The following is a 19,132-nucleotide window of genomic DNA, read 5'->3' as shown; positions in this document are numbered from 1 at the left end:
ATTACCAGCCTGCTTTCTCATGCTAATGGAATCTCTAACTAGATCTTACAGAGAGAGGGGAAAAAAATAGATGGAGGAAGAGGAGAAGCAGGGACAATGGCGCAGAAAGATGACCCAACTAAAATGGGTTTTCAGATTACCATTTAATTATTGATAGAGGCCCGGTTGTACGGCCTAAGGTATGGATTTGGGAAAGCATTAACTGGAAAAGAGATAAATTATCAAGTTATTTTGGTGTGTGTGTGTGTCTGATGAGCGACTTGCTGAGACAGGACTGATGTCACTGACATATCAGCAGCTGTGTGCCTTTCACCTTTTTATCACCTGCCTTCAGCAAGGTGTCTGGAGTGGTTTTAAATTGCATTAATATGCAGGAATTTATAGATTGCCTCTCTTGGCATTTCTGCAGGGAGGGGAAGAGAGTATTACAGTCTCCATCTGCACTAATTACTGGGTCTTGGCAGTATTACCTGTCTCTTGTGAAGGACAAACCAAGGCACCGAGCAGTAACACGGAGCAGAAGGAGCTCATCTGTCGGGGGGGGGTCTTCAGGAAGAGGGATGTCTCCGGGGTATTTTTACTCTGATGTGGTTGAAGTGTCGGGAGCCTTGACGAGGATACAAAAAAAAATTTAAAAAATCTGCAGGCAACATCAATAAACTAAATGACTTTCGCCAAACTTCCTTCATCTGGAGCTCAGAGAGAAAAGCAAACAGGCTTTGCACCTGATTTCAGTGACAGTTGCACATTCACTCAAACTGTTTCTTAATAAATACATGTACATCAGCGTCTATCTTCTGTTAATCCTGGCGGAAACTTAAATCGACTGGCTCCGTCGGTGTGTCGGGAGATTTAAAGTCATGGTGGCTCAAGAATAAATCTTAACAGGTGTACACCAGCCGTGTTTTCCTTGAGGCGTGGTTCTGAGACCTGCAACAGCATGCAAGTCTTTGTTCTACCCAATAAATCACAGGAGCGTCGAAAAAGGGATCCAAAATCCTTGGGAGGAAGGAGATAATCAAAGCTCTGCATTCGCCGTTATCTTCGCGATGACCTCGCTTCTCAATTCTATCCATGGCTGGACTGGCTGACTGATAACAGGAGCCCTTATCAGGTTGGCTTTTGTCATGGAAAGCCTCGACCATTTGAAATCATTACGGCCTGCCCACTTTTTCACTTTCACCAATCGTTGAGTGACACCAAGACCTTGCCCGTGAACACAAGAGATCGATGCTTTAACTCTTTGCACTTTGGGTAGCTCTCTCTCTCTCTCTCTCGCTGCCGGGTTGCCAGGGTTCCTGCGTCCCAGATCTGCACCGCGGTAATCCCTCAGCTCGCTGTGGGCTCCTCAGGTTTCTGTGTTTTGGTCTGTCAGCCTGTCAGGAAGACTTCTTGGATTGCTGCTGCACAAACATCTTGCTGGTGTTTGTGCCATCTGTGCCTTTAGCCAGCAGGTGATTACCAACCGCAGGCTCACCTCCCACTCCGTCCAACTGGAGTCCCTGTGCTGGCACGGTCAGGGCCGGCTTCAAGAGGGAGCGGGGAAGACAACAGCTGGATAGCACACATTACCGAGGGAGAGGAGAGGCTGCCGAGTCTCATCGATGGAACCTGCAGCGAGGAGGAAAATATGCAGAGAGAAATGTCTGCTTCCTCCCCAGCTAGCTTAGCTGTGAGCAGTTGTGTCATCCTCGCTTTTCTACTTCTTAACATCCAGCAGAGCAAAAATGGCTTTGTCACACTTCAAATATATCAAATGAGATCAGTGTCAACATTTCGACGGTGCACTATTTGATTGCCTCGTGGGCTTCACAACACACTAATGTTATGCATGACTGACTATTGGATCTGTGACACCCTCCAGTGAGAGACGGCAGCGGTGTCCTTTGGACCATGGGAATTGGGGTCACCTTAGGCCCCGCAGAGAGTGATGCTCGGAGTCGGGCTACGGCAAGTGAGAGAAGAAATCACATTGTTTGAATTTAATTATATTCCATTGATTTATTGAACACCCATTAATAAGCATACATTTCAAGGCAGGGCCATTTAGCGTGAAGGTTTTTCTGCTGCTCGCTCGCTCCCTCTTTCCTCCCTCGCCTGCTCACTCCATTTCATCATAAATTGACATAAGCCTTTCTTTGAAGTTCAGGAGCCAAGCAGAGGAATGACAGCACAACAAACAATGAACAAAACACAAAAAGACAATGAACACTGTTTGAATATTCAAGTGAGCCACCACAGGATGGGTAGAGGAAAAAAGGAGCCCTTGTTTTATTGTTGTTGCGTTAAGCTGTGAATGGACCTGTCGAGGACAATAAAGGATTGTGTCACATTTGGATAAGAAATTTTTGCAATATCAACAATGCTTAACAAATGGTGTGTAATAAGGTTTAGTCAGAAAATATAAATCCTAGCATGAAAACCAAGAAAGCACCGCTAATTTTTCACATTTGGCTGCAGTGAGTGTGGAGGGTTTGTGATTTATGTTCGGAAGTCCTGCCTGGCGAGGCGGCATCTGCTGCAGGGGGAAAAAAATCTGAAAATGATTTGTTTTTTTTCAAAGAGCAGAATTTAGTTTTTAATGCGGCTTCATATCTGTGATCAACATCTGGGATGAACTCCACAGCTCTACCCGTCACATCTGTTCAGCGTGTCCCAGTGTTCGCAGGGGTTTCTGTGTGCAAGTATTAGATGACAACTGATGCTGCTACTGTGCAAAACAATACAACAAAGGCTGTGGCAATAAGAGGAGGAGAGGATGTGTTTCCCCTGCGGTTTGTCTGACAATCTTAAGCCAAGCTCTCATTGCTCACAGTCCCTCGCTGGCATCCGCAGGAGCACAAAGACTCAGGCGTGTTGTAAGAGCACCTTGGTTGTGCAGCGCAGGAAACAAACAGATTGAGCCGAGGGACTCTCCGAGTGTGAACGCAGGCATGAGATGGGTTTCAGGTTGCGGGTTAGTTCACAGGAGGCACATGTAACCACCGCAAAACTGCAAAAACCCAAAAGAATACAAATATCTCAGGTTGAGGAAGAGGAGCCGTGCATGTAGGAAATGCAGACGAAGATGCCAACTTAGAAATACGATAAGATTTGAGAGCTTTTGGGGATAAGGGTCGACGTCCTTGTCAATGCGCTGTAAACAAAAACACACAATTTCGCTCAACAGAATTTATACAGTACGTCCTGCCTCCTGCATGCTCTACCCAGACGCCACCTCTCACCTGACCGCCCCGGGAACTGTCTTGCTGTTGTGAACACGTCTAACCAGGGAGAGTCTCCTGCTGCATTCATCTTCATCCTTTCATCACTTCATTCATGAGAAGGTCTGGACATTATTGTCTGGACATTTTCCTGAGTTCTTGTCTGTTAAGGGCTGTAGACTTGTGTTTGCCACACAGATAGCTTGCTCTATAGTTTTGTTGCTATTAAATCTGAATTACTTTTTAATTAAACATGCTACAGCTACATTTCAATAAACTCAGTACTCAAAGCCTCTGCTACCACCATTTGTGATAGGCTCTGTGATATAAGGGAAAAATGTATTTAATTTAAAATACCACATCAGATATAAATGTCATGTGACCAAGGGGTGTCAAAGTCAGAAGTCAGGCCTCAGCTCACTGTTGCCTCTGTGCACTGTTCACCTGTAGTGTAGGTGTAAAGAGAGCAGAATTTAGAACCTTACGTAACCAGTGCTTCTGAGAAGTGGAGGCTCGGGTTGATTCCGAGAATTGCAGTGGACGGTGCATTGTTTTCCTCACTGACCTGCGTGGCCGTGGTAGTAGAGTTACACGCCTCCCACAGTATTTGAGGGCCTTTCTTTTATTCCGAAATCATACAAGGGAGCAGAGTGGGTTATGAGTCCCCGGTGCTTGTGCAAAGAGCAGAACCAGGTGAGAGCCGAACTGCAGGAACGATCCCCTCTCTCTCACCAGAATAGACAAACACAGACGCTAAATGCACCTAAGGGCACAATCCACCTTAAAGTGCCTGTTTCATTCTGTTTGGTCCTTTTCTGTAGTGTGTCAGAACCCTTTTGTGCACGTAAAATAGCCAAAGTCAGAGGCACAGGGATTCCTTCCCTCCTACTCCTCCTGAAGTGCCTGAAACAGCTTCTTTGCATTCCTGACTTTTTTCCGTGCAGATTCTGCGTCACCAACTATCACACCAGCCTTCCGGCGAGTTTGGCCAGAATTTGCGCATCAGCACATACACCATTGCTACCATGGCTACAGCTGTGTTTACAGCTGATCATGGAACCTGTAGGTAACACATGCTCTAAGCAATTGACCAATCACAGAAGATCTGGCCAGCTTGTTAATGAGAGCAGAGATTGCTCTTTGGGAGGCCGGCCAATACCCAAACAAAGTATTTCAGCCAGAAGGTGTGAAGGTGCAGCAGCAACATACTGAGTGAGACAAATGCATATTTTGAACATTACATTGCAGCTAACCTTATCCTTGTAGATCCCACTGTAAATGGTCAATGTGGCCACTTTAACCACTTGGTGACTTGTATCTAACAGCGTTAACTGAATTCTACCTGACAGGTCATCTCCAGCCCATCCGAACTTCACTGGTAGAATGCAGCTCATGTAGTGGCTGAAAACATATGGTTTAAATTAGCATAATATCCTCGATTATTCATAAGACCTTCAACGCCCCTCATGCCAGCATTTGGAGCACATCCATCCAAGGTTTAAACTCAGACCTGCCTCGGCATAACTTTATATCAACATTTAATATTCGCTTGACCTCAGCTCTTTGCATTCTCCACGTTCTGCATGCAGTTGCCAAATAGCCATAATGGTTCAGCGCTTTGTGAGCCTGTTATTTGCCATTGATGAAACCTAGCCCGGCATAAAGATGCAGCAGTTGGCTGTGAAGTCAATTAGTCCTTATTGCTATTACAGGGTTGACATTAGTCTAGGCAGGCGTGTTTTGATTAGAGATGACAGACGACTCGCTGCTATTGGACTGCCAGACATTCCTCACCCTTCATCCCATGGGTGAAGCTATTGAAGCTGACTGGAATATGGAAAGCTAACAGCTGAGTGTTTTTGCCAAGATGCCTCCCATCTGCACAGAAAGCTCTTAAAACTATGACTGCATGCGAGGCTGTATAAGCCCCAATAATGCCGGCATGATGCATCGTATATATAAGGCTCAGCTGCCAATATGTTATTCCAACACTGTATATCATGGCAATAATGCCTAAACTGTAGGCTCTTACACACAATGGCCTTTTGTTGTGCAGGTTATTTATTGTGCTGGTGTGAGGTTGTGCAGAGCTGGTGGGTGAGTGCATCCAGGGGCTTGTATTGTTAGGGAATCAGTGGCTCTTGTTTGTGGAGCTGGGAGGGTTTGTTAACAATGCCTTTTTTATGTCCCAGAGTGGCGTGCCTGTCGACAAACGTCCCCTCAGAATTTTGTTTGTGCGTTGTTTTGTTGTTGTTGTTGGTGTGTGTGTGTGTGTGTGAGGGGGGGAGGGGGGTCGAGGGATCGGGGAAGGCTAACATAACCCTCTCATTGTGTGTCCCGTCCAAACAGACCATTTTTTCTATCAGGCACATGCGAGCAGTAGTGTGTGTGTGTGTTTTGGATATACTGTATGAGTGCAAATTATTTAGTGCAGATGTGTGGAAAGTGCCGAGCCGAAGGGGTTTACTGCCAGACCTTCCTAATGGAGCTTTTCACTCTCCCTCCATTCATGTGACGGTATGGTGACGGAGAAGGGGGAGCCGGGGATTAAGGGGGTAGAAGCAGTGCCTTGTAAAAGAAAAAGAAAGGGTTTGAGTGTGTCGATTGGATTAACTTGTTTGGGCTTATTAAGAGGGGAGACACAGCAGCTTGTTAAAGGCACTGCATGGGGTGTCCCACAGTGAGACGGCAGGGTCACCATTCAATTAGGCTGTAGCTCCACCCCGGTTCATTGCGGAGGCAGTCTGCCAGGCTCCCGGACCACGGCTGGTCCCACACTGTGATGGGGGGGGGGTTCACTGGAGACGCTTTTAACTGAGACACAGGAATCTGTGACGCTTAATGATTTGTTTACTGTAAAAATTACTGGCAGATAACATTAGTGCTGGGAGTTGTTGTGCTATAATGGCTAAAACAACACATTTCAAGTTTGAAACCGAAACAATCGGTGATACCTTCCTCTAAAAAGTATTAGCTTGTTCCTCGTGCCAGACAAGAACATTAATATTGGATGATTATACAACACCTCAGATTACAACAATTATTATATTTATTTCCATCCAGTGATGTTTTGGAACTAGAGAGGCACTCAGTAGAGCTCACACCTCCGCCAACGCAGTCCCCTTAATTCAATCAAGCCGCACCAGTTCGCACACACTCATAGAAGTGCGCTCTTTAAATGTGCCTGTGTTTTTCTTCCATCAAGAGCCATTTTGTTATTTTCATGTAATCTTTCTAACAAACAAACAAACCATCCAACAAACAAACAGAGGTGAAAACATAACCTCATGACACACATCTCATTTATTGCATTTGTGCATCCAAACAACAGTATTAGTTTAGTAACATTAAAGGGGAAGGTTAGTGCAAAATGTGCTTTAGGTTTTGGAATCGAAGCACACAACTATTAGCACTATTAGTACTAGCACTGTACTATTACAGTTAATAAAAAAGTCGGATTTCTGGTTGTGATCGGATGGTCACAAAGTAAACAACTTTCAACCACCCTGATATCTAATGGGAATAGAACTGCTATGATGCTGGGCTGGTTTTTCAACCTAATCTTTCATATTACAAAAGGTCCGAAGGTTCAAAAATGTTAAATAGGAACCAGGAGCTTTGCTCATTTAGGATAATATATTTAAAAAAAAATTAAGAATCAGCAGCCATCTGATCAGTGAATAAGCTAAAAATGTCCCAGTCTGAGCTGCCTCACTTTGTCCTGCACCTGAACGACGTATATCTCAAAACACACACATACACTCCGCTTATTCACCCATGACCTCGCTGCTGCACCCGGCACTTGGCAGGATGCTTATCTGGACAGACAGCTTTGGGCGCAGGGAGCCATCTCCTCTGATCTCCTCTGGAGTTTAAGAACCTTTTAACTAAGAAATAGCCCTCTGCCAAGCCCACCACCTCTTGATTCCGGCTTATTCCCTCATCTCATGGGACTGATCTTCCGCCCCCGTTGCAAACCCTGCAGCAGCGTTTGCAGAAGAGCCGATAGCCATCCTGGCTTTTGAGATATCCCCGCACGGGTGTAATAGGAGACCTGTGAGTGGATTTGATGAGTGAGTGAAGTGCAGGTGGGTTTTTTCGAGCAGCGTGTAGGGTTTGTTTGTGTGTGTGTGTGTGTGTGTGTGTGTGTGTGTGTGTGTGTGTGTGTGTGTGTGTGTTTGTGTGTGTCTTATAACCCCCTCTACAGCACCTTCATGGGGATTGACCAGGGCACCACAGGCTGTTGTAGGGGCAGCTGGATGATGGGTCACAGGGTTTTGGTTTTGTAGATAATTTCCTGCTCATTGATGGACATCTGCTAAGTAGAACAATAACCTAATAGGAGGAGATGAGGGGAAAGGGGCGACATGACAAACAAGTCAAAGACCTGCTCCTTCTGCCTCGCTCTTAAAGGCAATAATAGGAGAAAATTGGTTCTTGAAATTGAATTGAAAGAAGCGGGTCTCTCTCTCTGCAAAGTATAATGCCTCAGAATACATTTGGTGAGCAGCAAATGGAGAAAAATGGAGGGTAGTTACACGATTGTCTTTCATTTCAGAGCGGGGGGGAAACTGCAGAGGTATGCCCCGTTAAGACTAGCTTTTAGTCTCAATCTACACCATGTGTCCCAGTCCTCTCTCTCTCTCTCTCCGCCACTATCTCTTAACAAATGGGCTGTGAGGACGGACTTGTTGTGAAATTAGTATCCTCACAGAGAGGGCACAGAGAAAGGATTATGTGAATAGCCGGTAATGAGCTCAAAGTGCCAGTGTGTTTGGGCCAGGCCTGCCTGTGTGCGAGAGGAAATGGCACTGAGAGCGACCTTTTTTTTGATCAAGCACCTGGCGAGAAAAAGAGTGGCCCCTCTCTCTCCCATCTGCAAAGTGTGCTTGTGTGTAAGCGTGTGTGTGTGTGTGTGTGTGTGTGTGAGAGAGAGAGAGAGAGAACCAACGAGAAACAGGGAATTACCAATAAATTCCATCTGAAATCTTAATTTACTCTCATTTGTGAGAACGAACATTTTATTATTGTGAAGATTTTCACACTCTCAGCTTTTGTGCTGAATGTGTTGTTTTGTGACGCTCTCAAAGGGCTATACACTTTGAGTGTTAGGGGTGTTGCTCAAGCCTCAGGGTCTGGGGTCACATTTAACGTCTTGTGAAAAATGTTTTATTAAAACACTTTTTTTAAAGTGGGTGAGAGACTGAATTCTTCGCAGGGATGATGCATTTGTCTGTAACACCTGCTTCTGATGTTTAACTATTCAGACCAGGAAAATCATTCAGCCTTATGATTATAGGCAGCAAGACGGGTTATCATGTTTCCCTCTTTCCTCCACTTCTCAATCCAGGCTTTTTATCAGGTTTTATTAAAAAAAAAAACATTTGTTAAAAATCATTGTCGGTAAATATGTACAGACTGCCCGAAACTCTGTTTTTCAATGACAATTGTTAAAGTTGCTACAAACGCACCATCTGGTTTTGATCTAGTTTTGATCTAGTTTTTAGGATACTTTTATTGGTACTATAAAAATGGTATTAGTTAAAAGTAGTTAAATTAAATTTTAAATACGAGAAATTTAATTAATTCTCATCCTGATCATTTGATTTAATGTAATGTTTTTTCAGTGCTGAAACTGTGCAAAAGCACAAAGTAACTTTTAATTGTAATTTTTAACTTTTCAATTTCCACATGACTGTTTTCCACCTCGGTCAATACAAGAGGAATATTTTGTCATTTGCAAAGGTTGTTGTGATGGAGTACTCGCATTAGTGGTTTAATATTTCGATGTTTCTCCACTCGTGATCTATATTTTGCTTTATTCCCTAAATGAGGGAGAACAGGACCTGGCGCTTTATGAACTGCCATTAATTCCCGTTGTAATCACTGTAATTGCTTTCCTTCATATTAAAATGATAATCTATAAAAACTAAGTAATGGACTGATGGCAGGTGGCTAAATGTTCATTTAGTGATTCACTGAGAAAATAAATAACAGGGGACGAGGCTGTGACAGGCACGGGAGGAATCATTTTTCAATAATCTGCCACGCATCATGGCGAGAGACGCTGGCGCTGACAGCACAGATGAAATATTTGCTTCTGTTCTTTGTTTTAATATGGGAGGAGGCCCAGATGGAAATGATAAGGTTTTATATCAATGCATTCTGATTGAGAGGCTCAAGCACATGCAGGGCTAAGATTAAGGTTGTGGTGCTTTGCAGAGACAGCCGGTGCATTTTAGGTGTGTTTGGGCTTCTGCAGTGTTTTAGCCCACATACAGTAACACAGTACCAGCACATGCTCCTGGAAACCAAACAGTCACCACCAAGTGAACTATAGACGAGTGAATCTTGATCCTTATCATATAGATGCACTTTCTGCTCTGGACCTATATGGTTTGCTTTTGCTTCTCTCATCTGGCAAATAATCCAAGTAGAAGACTTTTGTAATCAGTCATCATTGAGCTATGTGACATTGGTATGTTGCTGATGAATGATACCCTCCATGCTCCTCGACTGCTGAAGGTTCTTAGTGAGGGAGCTCCATGTGTCCCCATGCTGGCCCACATATATATATATAAAAAACCTGTGTGTACGTCGGGTGTTTCCACTGGGGCTATGATGGGCTTTTTGAGAGGAAACTAGCAGCAACTGCCTCCCTGTTCCTGAGTGAAGGTGGAAAAAGGGGGAGTGCAGAGCTGGAGATTTATGGCCTGGAGGGAGATTGATTAGTGCCGTCACTAGTCCTGATGTACGGTTGGCAGTCTCCCCCTCCCAACCCATCGCATTTGCTCACACACACAACCACGCGGTTCAACACGTAGCTACACATACATCCAGACACCGCACAGTCCCCCAGGCCTTTCCTGACAGTCCCCCAGAGCTGCTGCATGTTAAGTTGGAGCAGACAGACGGCTGTTTTCTCAGCATTACCATTTTTTTTTTGCCATCCATAGATAATGCCATCAATCACCAAGTACACACTGCCCTGGAAGGAATGTGCCGGCTACACTCTGTGTGCGCCTGTGTGTTTGTTTTGAGGACGGTTTCATAGACAGGAGATGTGGTTGAATGGCTGTGTGGATGCGCTGTTTGAAGCTGCAGAGTGACTGGCCTGGACTGTGCTCTGAACCCGTGTCAACTGTGCAGCCCCGGTGCAGGTGTGTGTTTATCATTCAGCACACAGAGCTGGGAGGCAGGCAGCTGTAGGCATGCTTTCCCAATTAAATCCTGGGTGAGAAACCTAGCCCATCTCGCTCGGAGCCAGCTCCTGCCAGCTTACCGGACACGGCCATGGAGCTTTGACCTCGAATCATCCTGCTTAACTCACTCAACACTCCTCTCTTTCCCCTTTCTTGCTCTTTTTCTGCTCCAGGTTGGCCGCAGAACTCCCCCGGCTGTAGTACTGTGCCCACCTCGCCATGCTGGCTTGTCTGCAGAGGAGGCAAAACCCTCCACCCCAGCACCCGGTGTGTGCCAGCAAGACCCTGGAGCCACCGCAAGCCCTCGGACGGAAATGTAAGTTAACAAAGTGACAGGTAGCGATGGTGGCAAAGAGTCCAGCTTGCTTTAAGTGACGAAATGAGAGGGGTTTGTGTTTGTGTGTAATCTATTGGTCATGGTGAATGATGGAAACGGGTAGTTAACTCTGACTGTGAATAAGTGAAGGAAAATAGACTTTCCGGTTTCTGTTTGTCGCTGAGTTCCCTCGCTGCTCTGAGGAATTCTAAACAGTCTCATTCGCTCTAGACTTTGGATTGCCGTGTTATTTAGCTACTCATTGAGAGGAGGCTGTTTAGCTGTGCTGATTGTGCAGTCGTGGCAACAGGGCCGAGCAGACAGTGTTTAACGTGCCTCGCTGGCCTTGGGTGACCCTGAGGGTCTGTAAACATTTACAGTGTCTGGCCCTGGCTCTGCCGGCCGCCTGTAAAGCATGACAGCTGCTCTGTTTGCTCCCTGAGCACCTCCCTCTGTCCACTCACAAAATGGTGTAAATAAAAAGGGACAGAGATGAGCCAGGGTTGAGAAACTGTTACAGAGCTGACAAAACTAGTACTGACCAGTTTGGGTTCAGAGAGAGCCGCAGGAGTTAGGAGAATTTCTGTCTTATTTCATTGAACCTTTCCAATCATCTTTTTACTTTTACGTTGACGCTCGCTCCTCACTGAATCCTCATCAGTCTTTAGTGACCTTTGTTTACATGCGGCCTACAAGCTACAAGCCGATTAAAAGGACTGGCTGATGGAGAGCAGGGGAGCACTAACCTATCAGTTTTACCTCAGCTTATAGAAGCTTACTGGGAATAGCACGGTGCTTCTTCCTCAGTGGGATATTGATGCAGGCCTATAACCAGCCCACCACAAGGCTTTGAAGAGAAGGATTGGCTCTGGGCGAAGAAATGAAGCAATGCCTGCGTCCTCTCTCAGCTCCTCTCTGGCCAATTAGTTGCTTCTCAGCTCAACATCACACTCCAATTACCTCCCACAAAGCAGAGGAGAGTCAGGAACAGCAAGGTGACTGGGTGCTAGCTCAGTCCTCAGATCTGGAGTAGTTTTTTCTGGTCTGTACGGATGTTTCATACGGAGCTTATAGGTGTTTGTGAAAGAAAGAGGGAGATAAACAGAGCTCCAGGTGCATGTGGAAGAGGGGCAGCACTTCAGCTGAGTGGGTTCAACTGAGCTCACTAATGAGGATTCTGAGAGGAGCCGGAGTGAATGGGAGGACAAAGAGAAACTGTGCAAAATAGAATTAGAGAAGGTAAAGATGGAGAGGAGAGGAAAGGGAGCGAAATGGAGGGAGTCCTCAACAGTCTTAATCGATTCCCTCCTTCCAATTTCGTAGGATTAGCCCACTTCCTCTCAGGGTCCTTTTATTGAGGAGCAGCCAGTGGGAGTCAGGACTCAAATCAATAGATAAAAAGGACAGTCTCCAGTCTTCCCCTTGCCCTCCTTCTCACTGACCCTCTCTGACTGACTCCCCCTCTCCACCTGTTAAACCTTTGATTGAAAGACTACCACAGCGACTGGCTTAAGGTTCATAATGAGGATGTTTGAACATAATAGCCTCCTTTCTGTCCTTGGAAGCGGGGGGGGGGGGGGCTGGATTTCTACCACTGCGCAACTCTTGGCCTCAATAAGGCAATTGTTCGCCCGGGCTCAGAATGGGCACAGAAAGACAGACAGTGGCTCTGCCGGCAGAAGTGGTCGCTGTGCTGACCAGGTCCCAGTGATTTAGTGTCCATGGGCCAGTTTGAGCCAACATGGAGGAGGTTTGTGGGTAAGGTGACCTGGTCTCCCAACAGGATGCTGAATACCAGATTACTCCCCTCAAAGAGACAGAGTGAGTGACAGCACTGGGGGCGGGGGGGGGGGGGGTTACCTGGGAGAGAGGTAGAGGCAAGCTGTGCTATTTGCATGTGCTGTCCTTTACGCAAAAGTCAGTGAGTGAGTGTGTGTGTGTGTGAGGGAGAGAGGGGAATTGGGTGGCAGAGTAGATGAGAGGGCAAGGAGGGTTTTAGAAAAAGCCCCTGCATGCAGATGCAGAGTGGCTGCACAGTTCATTGATGCGACTCCCATTAAAAATCCCTCATACCCTCAATAAAAAAGGACTTAACTGGCTCTACCATCAGCTGGAAGCGTTGAGATCGGCTCGCCAGACAATCAATTTCCCCCAAGCGCACAGAGCTTAGCGGGAGGAACGGGAGGCGGAGAGCGGGATGTTTCCATTATCACAGCCCTCTCTGTGTCTGGGCTCGAGGGGGTGGGGTGAGGGTACTGTAGAGCGGGGAGTGCAGGGCGAGAGAAAGGAGGGAGCGGCGGAGAGGGAGATGGGGAGACACAGACAAGTGGAGAAGAGCAAGAGAGAGAGAGAGAGGCAGAAAGGGAGACAGAGAAGCTGGCTTTTCAAAAAGCCATTGACCGCCTGCCCTTAAAAATATCATATTGGATTAGCCTCACAGGGGCGGCCTTTTGATATATTTTTCTTTGGCCGTAGAATTAAAAGGAGTGCAGAGCATTACTTTAATTATAAATCATAGGCACTTGCTTTCACTGAGCCCAAATTCTGCGCATATGTGGCTGCACTCTCCAGCGCCAGCCCCTGTCATTTTTAATTAAATCCCCCCTTATGGGTGACATTTGTAGCTTGCCTCCTCCCCTTGCCTCCGTCCTCCCCTTCACGTCTCTCTACCACTGCCCTAGATGGAGACATGAAAGGCAGAAATGGCAGCGGAGCCAGGGCCTCTCATCGTGTTGTTCCCGATAGAGAGGGCACCCATCCAGACAGATGAGAGAGAAAAGCCCTGCAGGGGTAGAGGGGTGAATGGATGCCACTGACCCTGGCCACCCTCGGCCAGCGGCGACCTCCCTCGCTACACATCACTCTCCTTGATCGCAGTCCTCCACTGTGTGCCTGAAGGTTCGGGGAGCAGGGGTGAGTGTAGCAGGCCTGCTCCTGGAAGGGAGAGGGAGGTGCGCCGGCCCTGTTATGAGTAACACTGAGATGGCTGGACAGGAGGCCCAGCAGCCCTCACCACCATCCTCCCTCCTCCCTGGTTCAGAATAACCGGACAATATTTACCACATTGACTGTTTGATGCAGATATTTCCATCTGGCTATTTTCCCACATACGATCAGATTTCAGCAGGTTTCCATTTCTTAGGAGTTACATTTGTGCCAGCATGACATTCTGTGAGGATGTCATTGTCACACTGAGTGTGCATGTTTGACTTTGGGCTTAACCCGGACATTCCCACATGTTTGTAACCCCAGCAGTGCGTGACTGTCAGTATTATACACACACCCACAGTAATATAACATACTTTTGGTTGCATTTCAGTGATTTATGAAACCCTAATTGAGACAGGAACACTTTCACATCATGATTAATGCAACTGCGGTGAAATCAAACTTGGAAAACCAGTTAGTTAAATGCCTCCAGTCAGCTGGTGTGTAGTCTAGAATTTGTCCCCAGATCTGCCTTGTGGCAGAGACATGTACACACACATATGTAAGAACACCTCCAGCCGTAACCCTCTGTGACACCACCCGGGAGGCCCGAGTTGCCAATCAGCCAGGTGTAGATGAGAAGTTCCCAGAAGGCCTGATATCCCAGGTTGATACTGTGTCGGCCCCAGTTCAGCCCTCTTCTTGCTTGATCGACAGAGACAACCTGGCCTTGTCACACGCAGCCTCGGGACATGACATGGAGGTTCACCTGAGGATTGTGGTTTTCCTAATAGCCCTGTGCCTCTGCAGACTGAGCTGGCAGTGCCATTAGTTGGCTTTGCTTTTAGGCAGCCAGGCGTTTTTTTTTTCTTTTTCTAAGCTGCGGCCCCAGCAAGAGAGAATATGCTCAGGTAATGACCTCTAGCCCCCTCTCCTACATTGTTGTCTGAGGAGGTGTGGACATTGCAGTGGAGTTAGCTCGCCATATCAGGACGATAGTCCAATGGCTGTTATGTGGTAAAAAGAAGAGGGCGGGGGGGGGGGGGGGGGGGGGGGGGCGTTTCAGTTGAATATTTTTAAATGTGGCCGTGAGCAGCAGCCACAGGAATAACAACCTTTACCCTGATTGCCTCAGTACCCTGGAGGTTGAGGGCGTAAAGTGGAACTGGGGGAAAGGACTGGAGCCAGAGCGAGGGAGAGGGAATCTGCATGCACTTGACCTTTTCCCACTGATTGAACTACCTCTTTTCCGACTCCCATTTGGAATTCCACAGAGTGCCCACAGAGATTGTCATTATTCCACTGTCTGCTGCAGGGAAGCAGGGGGTCACTGGGTATTTGTCATGGTGAAAGGTGATTGACAGCCATCCATGCCTCTCATACCTCCTCCTGTGTGCCTGCTAATGCAATCTCATTTTGGAGATCGCTGGGTTTGCATAGCCCCATGAGATATATGTGATTCCTACTTTCATCACATTGCTTTATTGCAAAATGCAGAGTATAAAAAGAGTTGCAGTGTATTCCAGAGAGGCAGCCATGTGTTATTGGTTGTACAGTTCTTACCTCACCCAGCCTCTTCTGTCACGTTGGCTTCTCAGCACTGGCACACAGAGGATCATTTCCGGCTGGTGGCGTCCCACAGAGCCATGCCTTCCCTCTGCCCTCTGCCTTCTGCTGTGAACACGGGGGGCGAAGCAATCTTATTGCCTTGGGTGGTGAGCTTGAGGAAGAGGGACTCTGCTTTAGTTTTGGTCACAGCGGGACTTGGGTTGAAAAACAGGTTCCTGCTTCCAAAGCCTCCGAGCTGGCATTTGGGCATCCCAGGTGCAAGCCACGGACACCCTCTGTCTTCGCCTGCCAGAGACTGGGGGTGGGAGGGGGGATGTGAGCCGGGATACAGAGTGTCCGCAGTCCCTTGCTGTCCCTCAGGAAATGACACAGCCTGTGCCATCTCCGAGCTGAGCCCACCACACACTGATCAACAGAGGCATTCAGGAAGTGGTGCAAACTCCCAGCGGGATACAAGGGGAGCTTTTGAGTGGGCACTTCAATATAAAGCTCAAAATTAAAATGTATTCATGGTCCAACATTTGGACTCAAAAATATAAAAGGAAGACAGGTTGTTCTATTTCTGGCCACTCCTTTCTAATCATTCTAGAAATTCTAGCACATATCTATTTAATTACACCTAAATATTGCATAATGCTGTTATTTTGTTTTATAAGTTTACAAAAAGACTGGAATAAGACATATTTCCTTCTTGGTCAAAGATTCTTACGACCTTGTTTACATTTTTTTTTATGTTAAAAATATCCCATCTGCCAAAGAAGAGAAAAATCAATAAACCCAAAGAGCCGAAAGCAGAAAAGTTTGGTGTTTTCGTCCAAACCAGTGAACTTGAACCAAATTTGAATGTGGTTTGTGAGTCTGCTCTAATAGTACCGAGGGTTTGGCAGAGGATGCTGACCACAGCACAATGGTCAAATCATCGCTCCTGTGGGACATTTAAGTACAGTTTCTGTGGTCTTTCCTCTTCAGGCTCGTTCTCATGAAGACCATGTTCACACGCTTCGAGGTCTTCGTCATTTTAGATTACAGAAATGATTTAATCTGAGTTTAATTTTCTGTTTTTTTGCTGACCTCTGGCTACAATTTCCAACTCTGACATGCTCATTTAACTGGACCTCAAGACCTTTGAAAAAATTTCCAACAACCAGTTCAAACTAACCCTAACCCCAGAGGAAACACTGCAAACCCAAGCCTGTGACTGTAAACTCCATCATGGAGCTTCAAGCGTCTTATTTGTGAAGTTGTAGAAAACGTTCTGTCACTGCCAAGCTTTGAACTTGAAAATAAAAGTTCTGCTTGATTGAGTGAGTGTGGTGTGACCCAATAAACCCAAATCAACTGTCAAAGACAGAAAAACACACTTAATGCTAACTAACTGTTTCCTCACAGTCCTATAGATATATACAATGATAGTATGTTGATTAAACGTACAATATGTAACTTGCTCGGGGAACAAAATACCTAGTTTCATGATGTTCTGAAGCAGCATGGGATCATGGGAGTTGTTGTTCTTACCACCGTTACCAATGGCAAAGACAGCCAAAGCCACTTAGGTAAAGTTGATATGATGTAATTAAGAGGAAAACAAACATCCTGTTACCTTCATTTGGGATTTCTGTGTGATTGAACATTGTTGGAAACATCTTGAATAATGTAAGTACACATCAGTCAAGGAAGTATACAACATAGGTTGAGTCCTTTTTACACATTTTAATAAAGAATTGTTACATTATACATGAAAAGGAATCTTTAGTAAAATTACAGGTTCCAACAAAAGAAGTATTTTAACATGTTGCTTCTACTAATCTCTACCTCCAGAACACAACTGACATTTAAATCTTTCAAATTTACCCATGTATGTCTCTCCTCTCCTCTCCTCTCCTCTCCTCTCCTCTCCTCTCCTCTCCTCTCCTCTCCTCTCCTCTCCTCTCCTCTCCTCTCCCCTCCCCTCCTATCCCCTCCCCTCCTTTCCTCCTCCTCTCGTTGGCATGTGTACTGCAGAGTGCCTTGTTGTCTGTGCGGTGTTAAATATTAATTGGGAATCAGTGGAGGACTTGTCTCCTAAATGATAGAACAGAAGGGCCCAGGCTTGCCTCAGGCAGCCTGCAGGCGCCTTTCTTCTTCCATTTACCTGCAGGCCTGTGCACCAGCGCTTCCTCCGGTCTGACAGGCCTGCCCAGGCGCCTCCAGCCTCTTCCTCATCTCTCCCTCCCTCTCCCTTTTTTTTCCTCAGCTCTCCGCTCTGGTTCCTTCTCTTATCTCTGTGTGCGCTCACAATCCCTACCTCTGGGGTCCTTTACTTTAAACCTGTGTTTGTGTGTGTGTGTGTGCGTGTGTGTGTGTGTGTGTGTGTGTGTGTGTGTGTGTGCGTGTGTGTTTGTGTTGTTACCGCGTCCATTTGAGTTTATGCATGACTGTGAATGCTGCTGGCTCTCAGCTGCCCATGTAGCCCTTTATGAAATAGTGTCACAGCACAGCATCTTCTCTTAAAGACACAAAAGCAAAGGCCTGACATAAATCTTTCAGGTCAGGATTTCAGCTTGTTGTGTTTCTTTGTCTTGGCTCTGTGTCCTGTGCTGCTCTTAGAATCGCTGAATGGTCTAATCTCGGTTTTCCTCTTTGCGATCTTTCCCCATAACTAGCGTCACAGTTTGTCTTTCTCTTTTCCACGGCTCCGTCTTTGTTCCTCTCTATCAGCCTTGTCAACTGAAGAGGTGCACCGAGACAAAACAAGTCTGGCACCGGCTGGTGAACTCGCTGGTCTCTAGCTCGTGGATGACCCATTTGAATGGAGTAAATTAAGCTGCAGAGATTTGTTTTGGAAATAAAAACCAGTCTAGCTTGTTGTTATGTTTTCCCTCGGTACGTGTTTGCAGCAGAGCAAAGCTTTTCACAGGGTTCGGTGAGGGTATGCTGGGAAGTGACAGGGCTGAGTGTAAAATGGAAAAAAAGGCTGGAGAAGGAGGAGGAGAGGGCAGCGGAGAGGCAGGGATATAAATGGAGGGTGGTAGGGGGTGGGGTTGACTTTGATGCCATAGGAATGAGTTCACAGGCTCATGAGCACAGGCCTAATCGCACATGACAATATCAGCTGGTGTGCCAGTCGCAACGCATAACCACCCCGCTGCTTGTGCTGACTCGGGGTATTTGCTGATAAAGCTCTGCTTTCTAGACCATGCTGTATGCACAATGAGGGTGGCCCAGGCAGGCCCGAGGGCTGGCTCATCACAGGCAGCCCACAAACCAGCGCCTCGCTCCCCTCATCTATACACCAACTCTCCTCTAAAGCCCTTTAGCCAAACTTGATTATTAAACAGAGAGCAGTTTTGTGATGAATATAGTAATTTCTTTCCCCCATTTATTATCTAGTATGTCGCCTATCCAGGCCGATAAATTATTAGAAACGGAAAGTGCTTTAGTGAAACTCTGAAATGAGGTTGTGGCTCTGATCGCAGTATAACATTTTTCAGATTTTTATATTTTTCAGTGTAATTCCCTTTTTTCTAGGAGGAGGTGGGGTTGGCTGTCATGGGAGCAAACATTGAGCTGCTTCTTGTTTCGGGCCCTTCTTGTTTATGGCGTGCAGTGTGTAGTTTGAGGTAAACATGTTGCCCCAGATCCGGTGTTTGTTTGGTGATGGTGTGTCCCACAAAAGACATGGGTGCTGCTGGCCTGCATTCCTTTGTTGCTCAGATGGGACATAATCTACCCGCTGGTGTTGTTTCTGCTGGACACTGAGATGCATCATCAGTAATTAACACGTGCACTGATTTGAATTAAAAGGAGATCCTGCGCATGTTTGGTTCAATTGTGATATTTTGCACTAAACGTAACACAAAAGACTGTAAGATATCTAACTAAATATCTCCCTTTTTTTTGCTGTTTCATAAGTGATCTTCACCAAGGTTATTGCG

At 46.3% G+C, this 19,132-nt stretch overlaps 1 protein-coding gene across 3 annotated transcripts in view; it reads left to right on the top strand.

Annotated features, from left to right (window-relative positions):
- Positions 1 to 19,132, top strand: part of fam222aa (family with sequence similarity 222 member Aa) — a 50,860-nt gene that overhangs the window by 16,352 nt on the left and 15,376 nt on the right. Inside the window, exons 1-2 of one of the 3 annotated variants that reach the window (XM_062382029.1) lie at positions 1,283 to 1,954; positions 10,579 to 10,721. In XM_062382029.1, the coding sequence (XP_062238013.1) occupies positions 10,625 to 10,721 (97 nt within the window). In that variant the 5' untranslated portion in view covers positions 1,283 to 1,954; positions 10,579 to 10,624. Of the gene's footprint in view, positions 1 to 1,282; positions 1,955 to 8,970; positions 10,438 to 10,578; positions 10,722 to 19,132 lie in introns of those variants that run through there. The other 2 variants (XM_062382030.1, XM_062382028.1) reach the window with 2 other exon arrangements.

Source organism: Platichthys flesus, chromosome 3, assembly GCF_949316205.1.
Source record: "Platichthys flesus chromosome 3, fPlaFle2.1, whole genome shotgun sequence".
Classification (NCBI taxonomy): Eukaryota; Metazoa; Chordata; class Actinopteri; order Pleuronectiformes; family Pleuronectidae; genus Platichthys; species Platichthys flesus.
Note: the sequence above shows the minus strand (reverse complement) of the source record. Positions and strands in the feature narration are given on the sequence as shown.